This window comes from Lissotriton helveticus, chromosome 5_1 (assembly GCF_964261635.1).
Source record: "Lissotriton helveticus chromosome 5_1, aLisHel1.1, whole genome shotgun sequence".
In the NCBI taxonomy this organism is placed as follows: domain Eukaryota; kingdom Metazoa; phylum Chordata; class Amphibia; order Caudata; family Salamandridae; genus Lissotriton; species Lissotriton helveticus.
In genome coordinates this window covers 324,730,393-324,748,842 of record NC_136065.1, presented here as the reverse complement: position 1 = coordinate 324,748,842, position 18,450 = coordinate 324,730,393, and the positions used below count along the sequence as shown (strand labels likewise).

At 42.6% G+C, this 18,450-nt stretch overlaps 1 protein-coding gene across 1 annotated transcript in view; it reads left to right on the top strand.

The window, feature by feature from the left end:
* The window catches only part of INTS11 (integrator complex subunit 11), a 255,809-nt gene that overhangs the window by 38,703 nt on the left and 198,656 nt on the right, over positions 1–18,450 (top strand). Inside the window, exon 2 of the mRNA XM_078642382.1 lies at positions 17,376–17,644. Within this exon, the coding sequence (XP_078498508.1) occupies positions 17,617–17,644 (28 nt within the window). The 5' untranslated portion in view covers positions 17,376–17,616. The remainder of the gene's footprint in view (positions 1–17,375; positions 17,645–18,450) is intronic.

Sequence of the window (18,450 nt, the reverse complement as noted above, 5' to 3'; positions counted from 1 at the left end):
TTAATGGAACTCTCAGACCTCTAGGTATCCTCTGTGCCCTGTGATATCTTATGAGAGTGCTTGCGAGTAGTCGTTGGTTTATCTCACGCTTTGTTAGATACAGTAATTGTTTGATATTGTTCTCTTTACTTTTTTTGTTCTGAAAAGGTGTGGTGTCCTCATCTATTAGTGCATAGATTTTCGAAACATCTTCTGCGCAAATGCAAATGTATCTGCATGTACATCCGTGATTTTCGTAATATCATCATATGTCGTCATTATCTCTTTATCAATTGATTTGTTTGCTTCTTAGGCCGTGCTACTGTCAGCGTGAAACGACTCGATATAGCAAATGAACAAATTGTTTGGCTGTGCACAGGCGTTTTAAATCAATTTAAATCTGTTGTAGCGTGCCACAAAGGTATCACCTTGTCGTTTTTGAGGTGTTAAAGTCAAAACATCACCATTGCGTCCCTTTCAATTAAGGGGCGACCCTCTGGGCGCAGCTGAAAGTAGTTGATCGCAGTCGCGTTCTTCTCAATATAACATAAATAATCCAAATCTTACTTTTCAATCATACGATTACATTCATCTTTGATTTATAATTGAAATATTTATTTCATTTTCTTCAATTGTTAAATTGTACTGTTGTATTTCACATACAATTCCAATTCATGTATTTCAGATTTCGCAAAATTCCAAAATCCCAATGCATTTCGTGCCTTTTGGCACTTCGTCAGGGGAATCTGTAAATTAATTCACATTATGAGGACCCACTTTCAGAATAATCAATCACAAAATAAAAATTTTAACATGAGTAACTGTGGTGTATATAATTATGCGCTCACAAAGTTCAGAGCCAATGATGATCAGGAGGAACACTACCCTAATGTTCGAACGAGTGAAAACCTTATCGTTTCAAAGCGCAACATTTACAGCTATTACGCGGGTCATAAACTATTAAGCCAGGCGGTAACTTAATAGTTTATGACCCGCGTAATAGCTTTAATAGCTTTGTGAGCGCATAATTATATACACCACCTTTTTCACAGTTACTCATGTTAAATTTTAATTTTGTGATTGATTAAAGTTATTAATTGGCAACCCACGTATTGCTGAGGTAATGCACATTAACACTGTCATTAGTTCAAGTCAGAAATGCATACAGGATATGCATGAGAGTTTAACCTAAATAGAACCCTTTCTTTCATTAGATAAATGTTTGAACTTGTTTGTTAAAATTGATTATTCTGAAAGTGGGTCCTCATAATGTGAATTAATTTACAGATTCCCCTGACGAAGTGCCAAAAGGCACGAAATGCATTGGGATTTTGGAATTTTGCGAAATCTGAAATACATGAATTGGAATTGTATGTGAAATACAACAGTACAATTTAACAATTGAAGAAAATGAAATAAATATTTCAATTATAAATCAAAAATGAATGTAATCGTATGATTGAAAAGTAAGATTTGGATTATTTATGTTATATTGAGAAGAACGCGACTGCGATCAACTACTTTCAGCTGCGCCCAGAGGGTCGCCCCTTAATTGAAAGGGACGCAATGGTGATGTTTTGACTTTAACACCTCAAAAACGACGAGGTGATACCTTTGTGGCACGCTACAACAGATTTAAATTGATTTAAAACGCCTGTGCACAGCCAAACAATTTGTTCAAACTGGCAGTACAACTGAATCATAACATAATGACAATTCAGCCCCAGTAGGCCTTAAAAAATCACACATTAATGTCCAAGTTGATTTTCATAATGATATCAGTTCAAAATTGATGAAGAGAAATGAAGATAAGCAAATTGATAAGAATATGCCGCTTGATTGGGTTTACCAACAATTCATCTTCATGTCCCATACACTGTAAACACAATTCTGACTCAGTGGGCTAAATATGTCACTAATAATCATGGTGCAACTCTGTAACATAATGAAACTAATTTGATATTATAGCTCTTTTGTGTTACTCTGCATTGTATGCTGATATCTTCGTCTCCTACAAAATAAAAGTGCAATCAATATATATTCTACAACCAATAAAACAAACAAACAAGGCATACAAAGAATATATCTTATTACTTAAAGGAATTATATTTTGAAGGGAATAGAATTTATTAAGAGTACAGGAATCAGCCTAAGTGAACGGACAATTCTTCATCTTTATTTAAACCTGTTGGATATACTGTACCATATTTGATAATCATCTAGGACAATAAACGTCTACGTTCCCTCTCTCTGATATTGGAATTCTGTCTAGAGCACAAAAACTCAAGAGACTGCTATTCTTATTTTGACAATCTTTAAAATGTCCAGAGATAGGATATTGCTTGTCTTCATTCACAATTGCCCTCATATGATCCAAGATGCGTCTTTTTACCTGGTGAATGGTACTTCCAATGTATATCAGTGAGCAAGGACAGCTCAGTGCATACACAAAAAAGTCTGATCTACATGTAAGGTGTTTTTAATGATGAAATGTTTTTGGTCCTTTGCCCTCATATGATCCAAGATGCGTCTTTTTACCTGGTGAATGGTACTTCCAATGTATATCAGTGAGCAAGGACAGCTCAGTGCATACACAAAAACGTCTGATCTACATGTAGGTGTTTTTTAATGATGAAAGGTTTTTGGTCCTTGGAAAACTCAAGCAGTTTGTAGTTCACACTCTTTTTACAAGCTTTGCATGAGCCAAATACAAAAAAATCCTTGTATCTGGTTAGAATGCGTGTCTGGTCGCAAGTTATTGCTGCACAGAATATCATTCAGAGCAGTGCACCTCCAATATGTGATTCTAGGGTACTCTCCAACATATTTTTTCAGTGTTTAAGACATGCCAATACTTTTTCAGACATTTCCTTATCATTAATTTGTGTATCTTCATTTCTCATCGTCAATTTAATTTTGAACTGATATCATTATGAAAATCAACATGGACATTAATGTGTCGGATTTTTTAAGGCCCACTGGGGGGGATTTATCATCATCTTATGATTCAGTTGTACTGCCAGTATGAATCCTGTTTACACTGTTGTTACGTTGAAAATGAGTGCTTTAATCTCAGTACAAGTTACTTTGTAAAGCGTCCATATACTAGAAACCACCACTTCAAAATGGATGCCGTTTTTCTTTTTTTTCTTTTGTTTTACTGGCATTGTGATATGTAGTCCTACTTCTATTATGGGTGTGCACTATATGTTAATGTTTTTACAAACAGTCTTTGACTCGTGATCAAGGTGCGGCTGCACCGAAACGCGTCGGGCATTTGTTTGCCACATGTGATATTACATTTTCAGGCTACTAAATGAACGGGGCTCGGCTTTGTACTTTACGTTCGATGACAAAGGATTTGCTTTGATATATATATATATATATATATATATATATATATATATATATATATATATATATATATATATATATATATATATATATATAATTACCTACTGGCGATAGCCAGTAGGTATATATAGTTAGGATTTTTTCTCTATGGGATTTTTGAAAATTCTATGTCTAATAACTTTGGCGTTTGTGGACGGAATTGGCTGAAATTTTCAGGAAAATGGCACATTTTGTTTCTGAGCAGCCCTTGAAAATTTGTGGGGGGTTCTTCAAGGGGGGGCCGAGAAAAAAGGGGGGTCCCAAAACGTGTTTTTAACATTGAGTTTTCCATAGGGCGGTTGGCCTCACTTTTAGCCCGAACGGCTGAATGGATTTGCACGAAACTTGGCAAAATTGTAGGGACTGGTAGCCCGATGTGCCTTTGCTAGGTCTCAATATATGTGCTCCAGTGGATTTTGAGAAATTAACGTTCAAAAAAAGATATATATCTGTAACAGCGGACCGGGCAGCGCTCCGGTTCGCGGACTTTACGCGTAACGGAACTTCGCGTAGCGAAGCTGATTGGCTCTCCGGCGTCTGTGAACATTCCAAACAGTCCGTAGCGGCCGCCATCTTGTCTCTCGGTAGGATCGAGAGACAAGAGGAGGCCAAAGCGAAGGGGCAAATGACCATAAGGGGGCATAGTAGATCCTCGCTGACCCCCTAGGTTTGATGTGGAGGTTTTAAAAGGGTCCCGCGGGGCAAAAAAAAATAATAATAATCGAACGGCTGAATGGATTTGCACGAAACTTGGTAAAATATTAGGGACTGGTAGCCCGATGTGCCTTTGCTAGGTCTCAATATATGTGCTCCAGTGGATTTTGAGAAATTAACGTTCAAAAAAAGATATATATCTGTAACAGCGCTCCGCTTCGCGTAACGGAGGTTTGCGAAGCTGATTGGTTCTCCAGAGTCTGTAAAAATTGCAAACAGTCCGTAGCGGCCGCCATCTTGTCTCTCGGTAGGATCGAGAGACAAGAGGAGGCCAAAGCGAAGGGGCAAATGACCATAAGGGGGCATAGTAGATCCTCCTTGACCTCTTAGGTTTGATGTGGAGGTTTTAAAAGGGCCCCGCGGGGCAAAAAAAAAATAATAATAATAATCGAACGGCTGAATGGATTTGCACGAAACTTGGCAAAATTGTAGGGACTGGTAGCTCGATGTGCCTTTGCTAGGTCTCAATATATGTGCTTCAGTGGATTTTGAGAAATTAACGTTCAAAAACAAGATATATATCTGTAACAGCGCTCCGCTTCGCGGAGATAAAATTATATCTGTATTACCTAGTTGTTGCTAACACCAGTTAGCGACGGCTAGTAGGAGATAGCGACCATCTTGGGCCCCACTTTGCATGTGAGTGATATTTATCACTAATGACATGCAAAGTGGGCATGCCAAGATGTTAGCGACTGGAAACAGTCGCTAACATCGCTATCTCCTATTATCAACTTTTGGAAATATTCGAGATAAGCGCGAATATCTCCAAAAGCTAGCACCTGCCCTGAGCAGTTCTTAGCCATGTTATCCAATGGGAGGTGGATAACATGGCTAAGAGCATTAGCTCGGTAATGCATGAATATCGCTGAGTTTTCAGCGATATTAATGCATTGCGGTCGTTTATTATCGTATTTGCGATAAACCTTGATAATAGCAAGGTTTATCTGCGATAATTTCTGACGATGCTTAGCGGTAAAAAAAATCGTTGCTAAGCATCGTTAGGGATAAATATCGCTTAACTTTGGTAATATGCCCCAACGTCTGTTAACGTTCGATTCGAAGGAAATCAGGAAGTGTTGAAAAACATTGTCTGCGCCATCTTGTCTTTTTTCAAATGCCACACTTTTGTCGTGCACGGCAGCCATTTTAGATGCCTTGACCAGACCCACTCTGTGCACGCTGTCGATCCTTAGCATGGCTCCCCACCCTCGCAAGCATCTCCCCCAGGCAGTGGTCACCCCCGCTCTCTGTCTTATGCATGGGTAATAAACCTCCCCCCATCTGCGCTGCTCTTCCCTGAGAATCACACCCTGTGCCCGCCCGACACCTCCCTTTCGCCCTATTCACTACCGCACCCTCTGACACTCCTTTTCCTCTGTGTCCGATTGTCCAGGCTGGTCCTAGGGTATCAGCTAGCCCTGCAGATGTAGTTTATGGCCCCAGCTGTAAAGAATCACCCCTCTTCAAAGGAGTTATAGTAGATCAAGGCCCACACTCGATGAGATCCGTCACAGCAGACGCGTTCCTATTATCTGAAAACCATCCTGTATTGTGATTGGGGAAGGGACCGAGCCTGAAGCGGAAGATTCCAGGGATGACTCTTTGTACATCAAAGTTTTTACAATTATGTGTCACATTAAAAATATATAGCACTCCGACAAAGTAGTAAGATTATAAAACTTTAATAACTTATAAATATATACAAGAAAACAAAAATAGTAATAACATATAAACATTTTTAGGGAAAAACAACGAAGTAGCGGTCGGCTGTGCGAATAGTCCCAACGCAGCACAACGTCCAGATTTCCGGCGTGGGGCGTCGCGGGGGGTGGGTCATCAGTAGCAAACTGTTGTGCGAATAGTTCCAAGGCAGCAGAACGATGGCACCAAGGTGATGTCCAGTAAGTTGCCGCACTGGTTTTGGTATCCTACAATGCTGCTCCGAATAACGGCGTGGGGCGCCCCGGGGGAGGCGGCGTGAACTGGCCTCTCCAGGTGGAGTGTCATCTGTTGTAGTGGGGCGCCCCTTTACCGTTTCAGTTGCCATTCCGTCCGTTTTTGGTCCACTGTGTCAAAAGCCACAATTCAGCTGAGTTGCGCCCACTCTTGCGGTGCAGCGATAGGCGGCTGTCACAGGACTCTCAAAATGGCGGCAGGCTCTTTCCTTTTTGGGCCTGGTCCACTGAAATGGCCCTGGGACACCTTGGAAATCGGACGCTTGTCTGCTAGGTCTTGGACCCCATTCTCGAAAGCGTCCCCTCCGCCTTGAGGATTCATCAAAAGTTTTCGGGGCCCCCGACTCCTGTAGGCTTCTGGTGGGGAGCGGTTGCCATGATTGCTCGCGGAATGACCACGACGGAGCTACGAGATGGTGGTGCTCTCATGCTGACGCCAGCTTCAGTCTGAAACATCCAGAAACAAGGTGGGGCTTTCATCGTTTGGGGAAAAAAAAAGTTTTCATCCAATGAAAAGTGTTGTTTTTAGGTCATATGATCAAGCCTTCCATCATTAGGAAACCAAAAGTAAAATGAACCAATGAAAAGTTTTATAAACAAGTCACATGACCTGTTATGCGGCATAGGGTATAAAATGCGGAGAAAATACGTTGGCACGTGAGGCGGCGTCAGTAGCGGACCGATGTGCGAATAGGCCGAAGGCAATACAACGCGCCAAGATCCGGATGGCACCGAGGTGGTGTCCAGCAAGTTGCAGCACTGGTGTGGCCATCCTACAATGCTGAAAGTCGGCGTGGGGCGCCCCGTTGGCCTGTGAGTTTGCGTCAGTAGCGGACCGATGTGCGAATAGGCCGAAGGCAGCACAACGCGCCAAGATCCGGATGGCACCGAGGTGGTGTCTAGTAAGTTGCCGCACTGGTGTGGCCATCCTACAATGTTGAAAGTCGGCGTGGGGCGCCCCGTTGGCCTGTGAGATGGCGGCAGTAGCGGACCGATGTGCGAATGGGGCCAAAGGCAGCGCAACAATATTTTCGGAATAGAAGACACCACAAGGCGCTGAGATGCCAAGATCCGGATGGCACCGAGTGGTGTCTAGCAAGTTGTGGCACTGGTGTGGCCATCCTACAATGGTAAAAGTCGGCGTGGGGCGCCCTGTTGGCCTGTGAGATGGTGTCAGTAGCGGACTGATGTGCGAATGGGGCCAAAGGCAGCGCAACAATATTTTCTGACTGACACCACAAGGCGCTGAGATGCCAAGATCCGGATGGCACCGAGGTGATGTCTAAGTTGCGGACCGATGTGCGAATGGGGCCAAAGGCAGCGCAACAATATTTTCTGTATGGAAGATACCACTAGGCGTTGAGATGCCAAGATCCGGATGGCACCGAGGTGATGTCTAGCAAGTTGCTGTACTGGTGTGGTCATCCTACAATGCTGAAACTCGGCGTGGGGCGCCCTATTAGCCTGTGAGATGGCGTCAGTAGCGGACCGATGTGTGAATGGGGCAAAGGTAGCGCAAGAATATTTTCTGAATAGAAGACACCACAAGGCGCTGAGATGCCAAGATCCGGATGGCACCGAGGTGATGTCTAGCAAGTTGCTGTACTGGTGTGGTCATCTTACAATGCTGAAACTCGGCGTGGGGCGCCCCATTAGCCTGTGAGATGGCGTCAGTAGCGGACCGATGTGCGAATAGGCCGAAGGCAGCACAACGCGCCAAGATCCGGATGTCACCGTGGTGGTTTCATAGTTGAGAGGCACTTCATCTGCAGTGGGGCGCCGAGATCCGGATGGCACCGAGGTGATGTCTAGCAAGTTGCTGTACTGGTGTGGTCATCCTACAATGCTGAAAGTCGGCGTGGGGCGCCCCATTAGCCTGTGAGATGGCGTCAGTAGCGGACCGATGTGCGAATGGGGCCAAAGGCAGCGCAACAATATTTTCTGAAGAGAAGACACCAAAAGGCGCTGAGATTCCAAGATCCGGATGGCATCGAGGTGGTGTCTAGCAAGCTATGCAGTTGAGTTGTGTGCGCACTTGCGGCGAATAGGTCGAAGGCAGCATAACAATGTTTTCTGAATAGAAGACACCACAAGGCGTTGAGATTCGGTTACCACCGAGGTGATGTCTAGCAAGTTGCCGCACTGGTGTGGCCATCCTACAATACTGCTCCGAATAACGGCGTGGGGTGCCCGAAGGGGGGGGGGGGGGGGAGGCGGCGTGAACGGGCCTTCCTAGGTGGAGGCTCGTCTGCTGTAGTGGGGCGCCCCTTTACCGTTTCAGTTGCCATTCAGCTGAGTTTCAGCTGCTCTTGATGCTACAGCGACAGGCGGCTGCAACAGGACTCTCAAAATGGCGGCCTGTTCTTTGGATTTGGGCCTGGTCCACTAAAATGGCCCTGGGACACCTTAGAACTCGGACGCTCGATTTTTTTTCCTTTCCTGTACATGCAAAAAAAGGTAAATGCCCGGTACGTTACACGCTTCATCTGCCACGATGAACTCTCCAGAGGAACCGAAAAAAAATATAGTTATGGTAACTATACCATGCATCGTCATATGGAGAGGTGGCACCAATTAATTATAGTGCTGCATAAAAGAGAGATTTGGAGGAGAACCCCTGACCTGCTAGTACATTCATCAAAGAAGTGGCACTGACAGCATCAGAGGCAAGGGAAACGGTCTCAAATATTTAGAAGAACTTTGGAAAGATTAAAATGACATGTTTAGATTGTGGCAAATTAATTTCATGTAGACAGATGAGTGTTACTCTAATAAATACAGCATATGAACATCATCATAGTCGATGGTTGGTAGAGACATTTTGACTATATCCTGGACCTGCCCGTCCTCGCCCAAAATGGCGCCGGAATAAATGGGACTCGTAACTCCTTGTTTTGTACTGGTTGCAGAACCTTGAAATCACGAGATACGTATGCAGTTTTGAAGCACATGGCGGGCGGGGACGAGAATTGATTGAATATTTCGACATCCCTATTGATATTAAGTTCTGATGTGTTATTGATTACTGTACTATTGAAAGTTCGAATTAACGTCACCCATGGTACTTGCCCGCAAATGTATATCTAGATAATTTTATTGTAACTGGCCCTGTCGTATTTTAATTATAAAATGTACGTCCACCGATTCCGTAACTGTTAGACACCTTAGTTCTTGCAATCTAATGGCCCGCCCGTTACGTTCCTCTACAGTGTAAATATCTACTCATCATATACGATTACAGTTTGCTCTGTGGCAGGCCCACGTGGTTATAGGCTCGTATTTGTATAATGAAATTTTCACAATAAAGGTTTTTAAAAGAAAACATGGTAGTAGTATATACATTGGTAAAGTTTTTAATAATAGTCACTGTTTTAGAATCATTAAAAGGCAAGTGAAATAAAGCAGACCAATTACATGAAGGGTAAAAGGTATAATACGAAGGAACGCAGTAAAGATAAATGGTCAAGGGCTGTTGTGTTTTCTATTCCTGCAACATAAAGTGATCGATACGAATCTCATATTCAGGCGTATCGGCGACTAAGACAGCAGGTCGACCCTCTTTTGCTCAACGGCTCCGTCATGGGACGAAGAAACGCTCTTTTTCTCGAAAAAAGAATATATTTTACTTGCAGGACAGTTGTAAATTTTCCGGGAAAGTACATTAGCCTGGAGCATTATAACATATATTTAAGAAAAAATAATGTTCGGAAGTAATAAAAAGCATAATTTTTAGGTCATATGACCAAGCCTTTCATCATTAGAATAAGAAAAGTAAAATGAACCAATGAAAAGTTTTATTAACAAGTCACATGACTTGTTATGCTTACGTTACGCGCTGCGCGCCCCGGATGACTTCCGGATGCGCTAACGCGGCGCGTCATATGACGCATTACGCGACAACGCAGGTCCAGAATATAGTCAAAATGTCTCCACCAACCAGCGGTCGGAACACAACCCCTTTCAGCAGGCTAAATAGTTCTGTTAAATGACAACAGAAGGGACAGGCAACAAGAACCATCAGTCAAAGAGGGGAGGGCTAGTTCTTCTCTACCGGGTTACATTGGGGCGCTACCGGAACTGATCGAATTGGTAGTCTACAGTGTTTCTGGATGTTTCAGACTGAAGCTGGGGTTAGCATGAGAGCAGTACCATTTCGTAGCTCCGTCGTGGCCATTCCGCAACCAATCATGGCAGCCGCTCTTTATCGTTATTTTGGGCGGGGTGGGTGGCGGAGCCGAGCTGTTTTGCAGCCATCATTGTGTGGAGTTCAGTTCATTTCACTAGTTTTGTATTTGTCATGAGGGGTTGTTCCTAATGTTTCTATTTTAGCGAGGTCAAAAAGAGATCCCGTTAGTGGCCTACTGATTTTGCTCGATTCCTTTTCTTTTTTTTTTTACACGATTTTTCGTTATCTGCAAAGACTAAACAGAGTATTGCGACTCTGTGTTTGTTTGTAAATAGAGAATGAACCAAAGAGAACCAATTCTAAAACAGTAAATACTTGGATAACAATCAATCAAATGGAGAGAGAAGCAGGCACGACGTATTACAACGGGGGCAAAGGCCTGCGTTAACTACCCTTCACTATGTGCAAAGAGAGAGTACTCCTAATAGAAATGAGGGGGGGGGGCGGCACCATTCAAAGCAGATCAGTGTGCATAAACACGAAAATGTTTTCACTTACCACGTACTTGACATTCGACAGCTTATGATATTTGCTATTAAAAAACCATTGAAATTCACTGAAAAAACCATAGGTTATAGATCATATATAGTTAGGAATTAGCATTTACAAAACCTTGAAAATTCACTGAAAAAACCATAGGTTATAGACCATATATAGTTAGGAATTAGCATTTAAAAAACCTTATTTTACTCACACAAAACCATTGAAATTCCATATATAGTTAGTTGCACTAACTATATATCGCGCACCCGCAATCCACTGCTGATGATGTCACATATTACATCATTCATGACATGGTCAGTGACATCACTGATGACATCACTGATGACATCTCAAATGACATCACTGATGACATCTCATTTGACATCAATGACCACATCACTGATGATATCATTCATGTGACAATACAATGCATCTCCTCATATTTTAATATAACCTCTGTTTCACCCAGTGTTAAATACAGAGTATAATTTTTGAAACCATTGACACACCAATACTAGTTACTACATATGTACTCACTGATTCCTACGTCTACACACACATTCACTCATTCACCCATACAATCATTCATACATACAATCACTCATCTTTACAACACTATCATATGCACTCATACACCTATACAGACACTCACACTCTGCCACTCATCCATGGAGTTACTCACACACCTAGTCAGTCCTGTAAAGAATCAATCACACTTCCATTTTCTTGTCTATACAGTTAAACATAGAGCACCTTATATTTTCAAACATATACTAACACATACTTACCTTGTTATACAATCATTGATATAAGTACACATTGATCTGCACAGAGTCACACACCTCCCAGCCAGCCACACACACACTCAGTCTCCCATACAAATACTTGGACAATCAATCAATAACCCATATAGTTACTCATATAGCTACTGATCAACACATGCAGCAGTTTACAGAACAACAGACATAATGATGCACAAATTAAGACAGTTTAGTCACTAACCCATGCACTCAGTGAGACACATTTAATCACTCAGTCATACAGTCAGTCATGCACCTACTAAATCCTTCGTCCAGACACTTACACATCCACTCATTCTTCAATATGTAAGACATATTTAAACTTTACAGAAACAAAAAATCACTGGATGTTGTTAGCAGTCATGTCATCAGTGATGTCATTTGAGATGTCATCAGTGATGTCATCAGTGATGTCACTGACCATGTCATGAATGATGTAATATGTGACATCATCAGCAGTGGATTGCGGGTGCGCGATATATAGTTAGTGCAACTAACTATATATGGAATTTCAATGGTTTTGTGTGCGTAAAATAAGGTTTTTTAAATGCTAATTCCTAACTATATATGGTCTATAACCTATGGTTTTTTCAGTGAATATATATATATATATATATATATATATATATATATATATATATATATATATATATATTATATGAAAATGGAGTGTATATACTTTTATATTTATTAAAAAGTTAAGCATTATGACAGTGTGTCTTCAGAAGGAAGAACCGTTCTGGAATTGGTTGGCTGAAGCCATTGAGGAGGGCATATGTTGCAGATGCGCAACTTTCATAGACATGCCAAAGACATCGATTTAATAATTGGAGGTCTCATAGATGTGTTGTTAGGGATTCAATGGCATTTTGATGGAATATACTCAGGCAGTAATAAAACAGTGGAAACATGAACATGCAGTGTAAGAATTGGAAAATAATTGTAATGAACCATGATTGTGTTTATGCTGTTTTCAAGTAAAATCTGAGCTGTGGGCATTAACCCAATGAGGAACCTTTCTGTGGTACAAAATATATTCAAATTTAGGCCACTGGAAGGGTTTCTGGATAGAAAACAAGACACCGTGTGAAAGCAGTGCTAGGTACAAGAAAATGCTAAACTAATTGACCGCAGAGCTAGCATGGATTTGGGGTGGACCAAGATTGCATATTGATCTCTGTCAAGCAGTGGTGCAGACTACTTTTTAATTCAAATGTCATTAGGATTATCTAAAACGGTTACAATTTAGAAGGGAAGTGAAAACACTAAGTATTGTATTTTGGACACTGGGGTCGTCCTTGAATCAAGCGGTCTGTGAACTGAAAAAGAACCTCGATAAATCTGATGCACTGGGTTAAGTGTAAATCACTGTGTGAAGCTCTCCCCATAAGGGTGAGCTAACAATATGGGACTAAAGAGGGATTGGATTTACACCCGGGGATGAGGAATGTCCCAGTTTCATATGTGGAAAGACCCATTCAACTGAGTATATGGGCGGGAGTTAATTAGATGGGGGCTTAGAAGCATCTCAAGCGGCCTTATGAAAACTCTGGTTCGTGAGGATTCACAGGAGTCTGTGAGCTGATCTTGTGGGGTCTTTGGGAATCCTGCTAGTTTTTAGGAGAACCTGGTGTAATCTCATATGAATCTTAATATGCCAGAACTAAATCTTGAGCAAAGGTTCTTAAACGGGAACCCCTGGCAATCGTGAAGCTTTCTCAGTGGTCCTTGACTGCTTGGAAAATCAAATAATATTAACAGTTTGATAAAGTGTACATAAAGAAAAAAGCAAAATGTGAAATTAACATGTTTTAAATGTGCTGTCAATGTGAAGGAGTTTTACATTTGAGGCTAAACATTATTATCTTCAGATTGATTTGTGGTAGCAGTGTAATGCATTAAACAGCATATAGTATGGACCATTGCTAGTCACAAACATTTTCCCAGGGGCTGCAAAGTTTGGTCTTTGGTTTGACCGAGGGCTGCACTGATGCCAGCGGGGGATGGGGGATGGGAGTGTAATGTGGGTGTAGAGGAAGCGAAGCATGTATATCTACTGGCTGAACTTAATTGCACAATGTGAAACCAGAAAACTTGGAATGAAACCCAGCTACCCCACTTGATCAAATTGTGTAACCCTGGGCAATTGTTTTTTTAAATTTCACTCCTTTTTCTTCACAATATAAAGGGACCTTGAAATACATAACTTCAGGATGTGTGCTGTACAAAGCCATATCTTGTGTTTGGATGTAATCACTAATGGCATTGTTATCAGGGTGGGGGCGGGGGAAGGGAGCATGAAGGTTTCTAAAATCATGTTTGAAAACCATCACTTAAAAAAAAATACTTCTGAATACACTGCTATAATTTTGATTTACGTAGGTGAAATGCTTCTACAGGTCAATGAAATTCCCTTTTTAGGTTTCGCTGGAGGGTGGAGCTCTTAGCTCCGCCTCCAGAGAAATCTCTTGATTTTAGTAAGGACTCTGGAATACGCCCCCCTGTCCCATTGGCTAGCTCCATAAATGGAGGCTAGCCATTGGAACAGAGATCTGTCCGTCAAGGCCGGACCAGATTCGGGGGCGTTCCCGAGATTTTTTCCCAGGGCGGAGTTACGTTTTTTCCCGTTCCCTCCCCTTTCACTGATGCGCTGTCCATTTCCGCCCCCCCCTCGCTGTCCTGTGCACGTTTCCCGCCGTCCGTGTCCTCTCCCGCCGTCCGTGTCCTCTCCCGCCGTCCGTGTCCTCTCCCGCCCCCTCCCGCCGTCCGTGTCCTCTCCCGCCCCCTCCCGCCGTCCGTGTCCACTCCCGCCCCCTCCCGCCGTCCGTGTCCACTCCCGCCCCCTCCCGCCGTCCGTGTCCACTCCCGCCCCCTCCCGCCGTCCGTTCCACAGGTTCCTCAGGTTCGAGGGCAGAGCGTTCCAAGGATTACCCTGGCATCCTGCCAGCCTGCAGACATCCACTGGCTGCCATCACCAAGACACCGTCTTTTGAACTCGGAGAAAGGCTCTGTTAGGCATCACTATTTAAAGCCGGGGTCACGGAAAGCACTTAGACCTCTGAAAGTTCTAATTAAGGGATTAACATTAACTCCGGGAGGACGTTGTCATTTTTTGCTTTTTTTTTGTTAAATAAACGCTCAGTCCCTCAATTTCCTCTGCTTTGATTTCGTTTACCCTGGTGGCAAAACAGTGAGAAACAGAAAACAATAGATACTCTTTTTTGCATCGCCAACCATAGTTACAAATCCTTACAACCCCTCCAGAAACGACAATGCCTTCTTTTTCTTTCAGATTTGAGCTGACCGATGGTAAAACCGTATTTTTGGTAAAAAGGAGTTTTTGTTCCATTCCATGTAAAGTGTGGGTTACTTTGTAGAAAAAGTGGTGGTGCAACGTCAAGGTTGTTAGAGCACAGCCAGAGCTGGAGACTAAGTACATTCTATGGTGCATAAACCAAGCAGAGACTTTTGGTAGGTTAGTTCAGTCTTGATAGCTACTTCCTGTTCGGCCGACGGATGAGACGACGTGGGTGAGAGCAGCGAGGAGCTAAGTGGTTTTTTTCTTTCTTTACACCCCTCCCCCTCCCCCTCGCCTCGCCACCCCAGATCTGTGCCAGCCACCACTGCTGAGGAGGCCAGGCATTCGCTAGCTGTTAATCTAGTAACAGTAGGAGGGACTCATCTATTAATGTGGTGGAATGTAAAGGAGAATGCATTCAGTAAATCCCAGCCCTCCCGCCGTCCGTGTCCACTCCCGCCCCCTCCCGCCGTCCGTGTCCACTCCCGCCCCCTCCGGCCGTCCGTGTCCACTCCCGCCCCCTCCCGCCGTCCGTGTCCACTCCCGCCGTCCGTGTCCACTCCCGCCCCCTCCCGCCGTCCGTTCCACAGGTTCCTCAGGTTCGAGGGTAGAGCGTTCCAAGGATTACCCTGGCATCCTGCCAGCCTGCAGACATCCACTGGCTGCCATCACCAAGACACCGTCTTTTGAACTCGGAGAAAGGCTCTGTTAGGCATCATTATTTAAAGCCGGGGTCACGGAAAGCACTTAGACCTCTGAAAGTTCTAATTAAGGGATTAACATTAACTCCGGGAGGACGTTGTCATTTTTTGCTTTTTTTTTGTTAAATAAACGCTCAGTCCCTCAATTTCCTCTGATTTGATTTCGTTTACCCTGGTGGCAAAACAGTGAGAAACAGAAAACAATAGATACTCTTTTTTTGCATCGCCAACCATAGTTACAAATCCTTACAATTAAATAAACGCTCAGTCCCTCAATTTCCTCTGCTTTGATTTCGTTTACCCTGGTGGCAAAACAGTGAGAAACAGAAAACAATAGATACTCTTTTTTGCATCGCCAACCATAGTTACAAATCCTTACAACCCCTCCAGAAACGACAATGCCTTCTTTTTCTTTCAGATTTGAGCTGACCGATGGTAAAACCGTATTTTTGGTAAAAAGGAGTTTTTGTTCCATTCCATGTAAAGTGTGGGTTACTTTGTAGAAAAAGTGGTGGTGCAACGTCAAGGTTGTTAGAGCACAGCCAGAGCTGGAGACTAAGTACATTCTATGGTGCATAAACCAAGCAGAGACTTTTGGTAGGTTAGATCAGTCTTGATAGCTACTTTCTGTTCGGCCGACGGATGAGACGACGTGGGTGAGAGCAGCGAGGAGCTAAGTGTTTTTTTTCTTTCTTTACACCCCTCCCCCTCCCCTCGCCACCCCAGATCTGTGCCAGCCACCACTGCTGAGGAGGCCAGGCATGCGCTAGCTGTTAATCTAGCATCAGTAGGATTGACTCATCTATTAATGTGGTGGAATGTAAAGGAGAATGCATTCAGTAAATCCCAGGCATTAAACAAGCATTTACAATGCAAAGGTTTCGCCTTTGGAAAAGTTTGAGCTATTGGCATTGTAAATGACAAAATTTGTATTTGTGTTGGTTTTGAAAACAGATAAATAAATGCATTGTCATTTACATTGCTAATAGCTCTAACTTTTCCAAAGGCGAAACCGTTGCATTGTAAATGCTTGTTGAATTCTGAGACTGTCTTTAAAAATGAAGGCGTTCCTAAAGTTAATGGCCTATTTACTTCCTTTTATTGAACTGAAATTAACCTTTAAGTAAGTGTTTGCTGCATATTTACCATTTTTTATGTTAGTGCTGAGTCAGTATACAGCAGCCCAGTGCTGCTGCTGCTCAGGGGCCACTTGTAAAGGTCAGGAGGGCAGCATGCGGCCCCGTGCCATACTTTGATTATCACTGATGTGGACTATTAGTGGCCTCAATGAAATGTAGCAAAGCTCCAACCTTCCCATTAATATCTTGATTTGTTTTATGTTTATTTATGAATTATATAAAATGTCTTAATTTGTGTATTTCTTTGATTAATATTTTGTGTATTGTTTTGCAGTTGAAATTATTTAAAATGCCTAGTCGGGGTCTGCACACTCCAGTAATAACTCAGGGGGGGTCCGCAGATACCAGTAATGATTCAGTGGGATCCCTGGGTTCCAGGAATGATTGTGAGGGGGGTCCACAGAAGTTAAAAGGCTACGAACCGCTGCCTTAAAGGATCCAAGGAGAGTCCTCAGGGGGAAGTCAAATATTATGTGAGAAGAGCCTTATCGCTGTGCCAGTCTGTCTGGAAGTTTTATCTAATTGTGGAATTTGGCTCTATTTTCCATGGGCAACCCATGTTCCTCATAAGGCATTTGTCCATAATTGTATTCTTCTGTTAGGTGGTTTGCAGCTATGTAACCCATCATATTAACTGCCATTACAAATGTACAACAGGAGCTGCACTTCCATTATGGATAGCTGAGCACATGCTGAGTGACAATTCTCTGTTTTTATTTTTTAGGATATTGTGTGGGGAAGCTGATTGCCTGAGGCTGGCCCAACGTCCTGCTGTTGCATCAGTTGCAGTACTTTTCTTTTCTTCCATGAGTGATTACTGCAAGCACATTTCCTCTTTTATGTCCATCAAGAACCTAACGACTAATGGTATGGGGGTCTGCATCACTTACAGGACACCATAAATGTGAGTTCACTGGTTTAAGGAAGCACGCAGCAAAGACGCAAGTCTATATACGTATCAGAAGATGCCGGAAATCAAAGTTACGCCATTAGGTAAGGTCACATTTACAGGTGAACACATATCTGAGGTCTGTTCCTGAATACTTCAGCATTTGACGGAATTGATTAGGAGTGCACATTTAATTAAGTGTCCCAGAATGGTTTATAAAAATGGCAGAGAAATGCTATGTGTCTTTTTGAGATGGTCCAATGTTTCTTAACTATCTTAGTTCCAGGGGCTTTCAGTAAGGGATCCAACCCCTTTGTTGAAGTCTAACAATTTCGACAACAGAGCAGTCATCTCTCCTGTTAGAGAATAGGTGCTTCAAACCCTGATCCTGAAATTGTGCTATGTACAAAAATAAATGCATTCTCCTTCATCCATGTGGTAAGGCACACTTTGTGGTAATGGACGTTAGGTCAGTCAGTTGGATGTCTGCTGCTTCTGGCTGTAGCCTACAGGCGACACTTTCAAATTCTGCAGGAACAAATGCGTTTTTATCAATTGAAGTAAAACGTTTATTGGGGAACTGAGTAAAAATGCAATCTAATGAGTGCCATGAGACAATTGACTTTTGTTGTGGGCATTTTGTTAATTGCCAGTGTGGTTGTATTAAATATTCTATTTATTCATTGTTTTGTTACTGCTACAAAATTGCTTTTCCGTTTATATTTCTTTAATGCAAGTCTAATTTTTTTTTAATTACCCAAACGTGTTTGTCCCATCATGGTATAGACAATGTGCTCTTTCCCGCAATAGATGTTCGGATCCTAGATAATTTCCTATCGCCATTAACTCAATTTCTTCTTGTACAGGCTTTCCTCTTAGTAACCTCTATAAGTTAGCTTTTTAGTCTAGT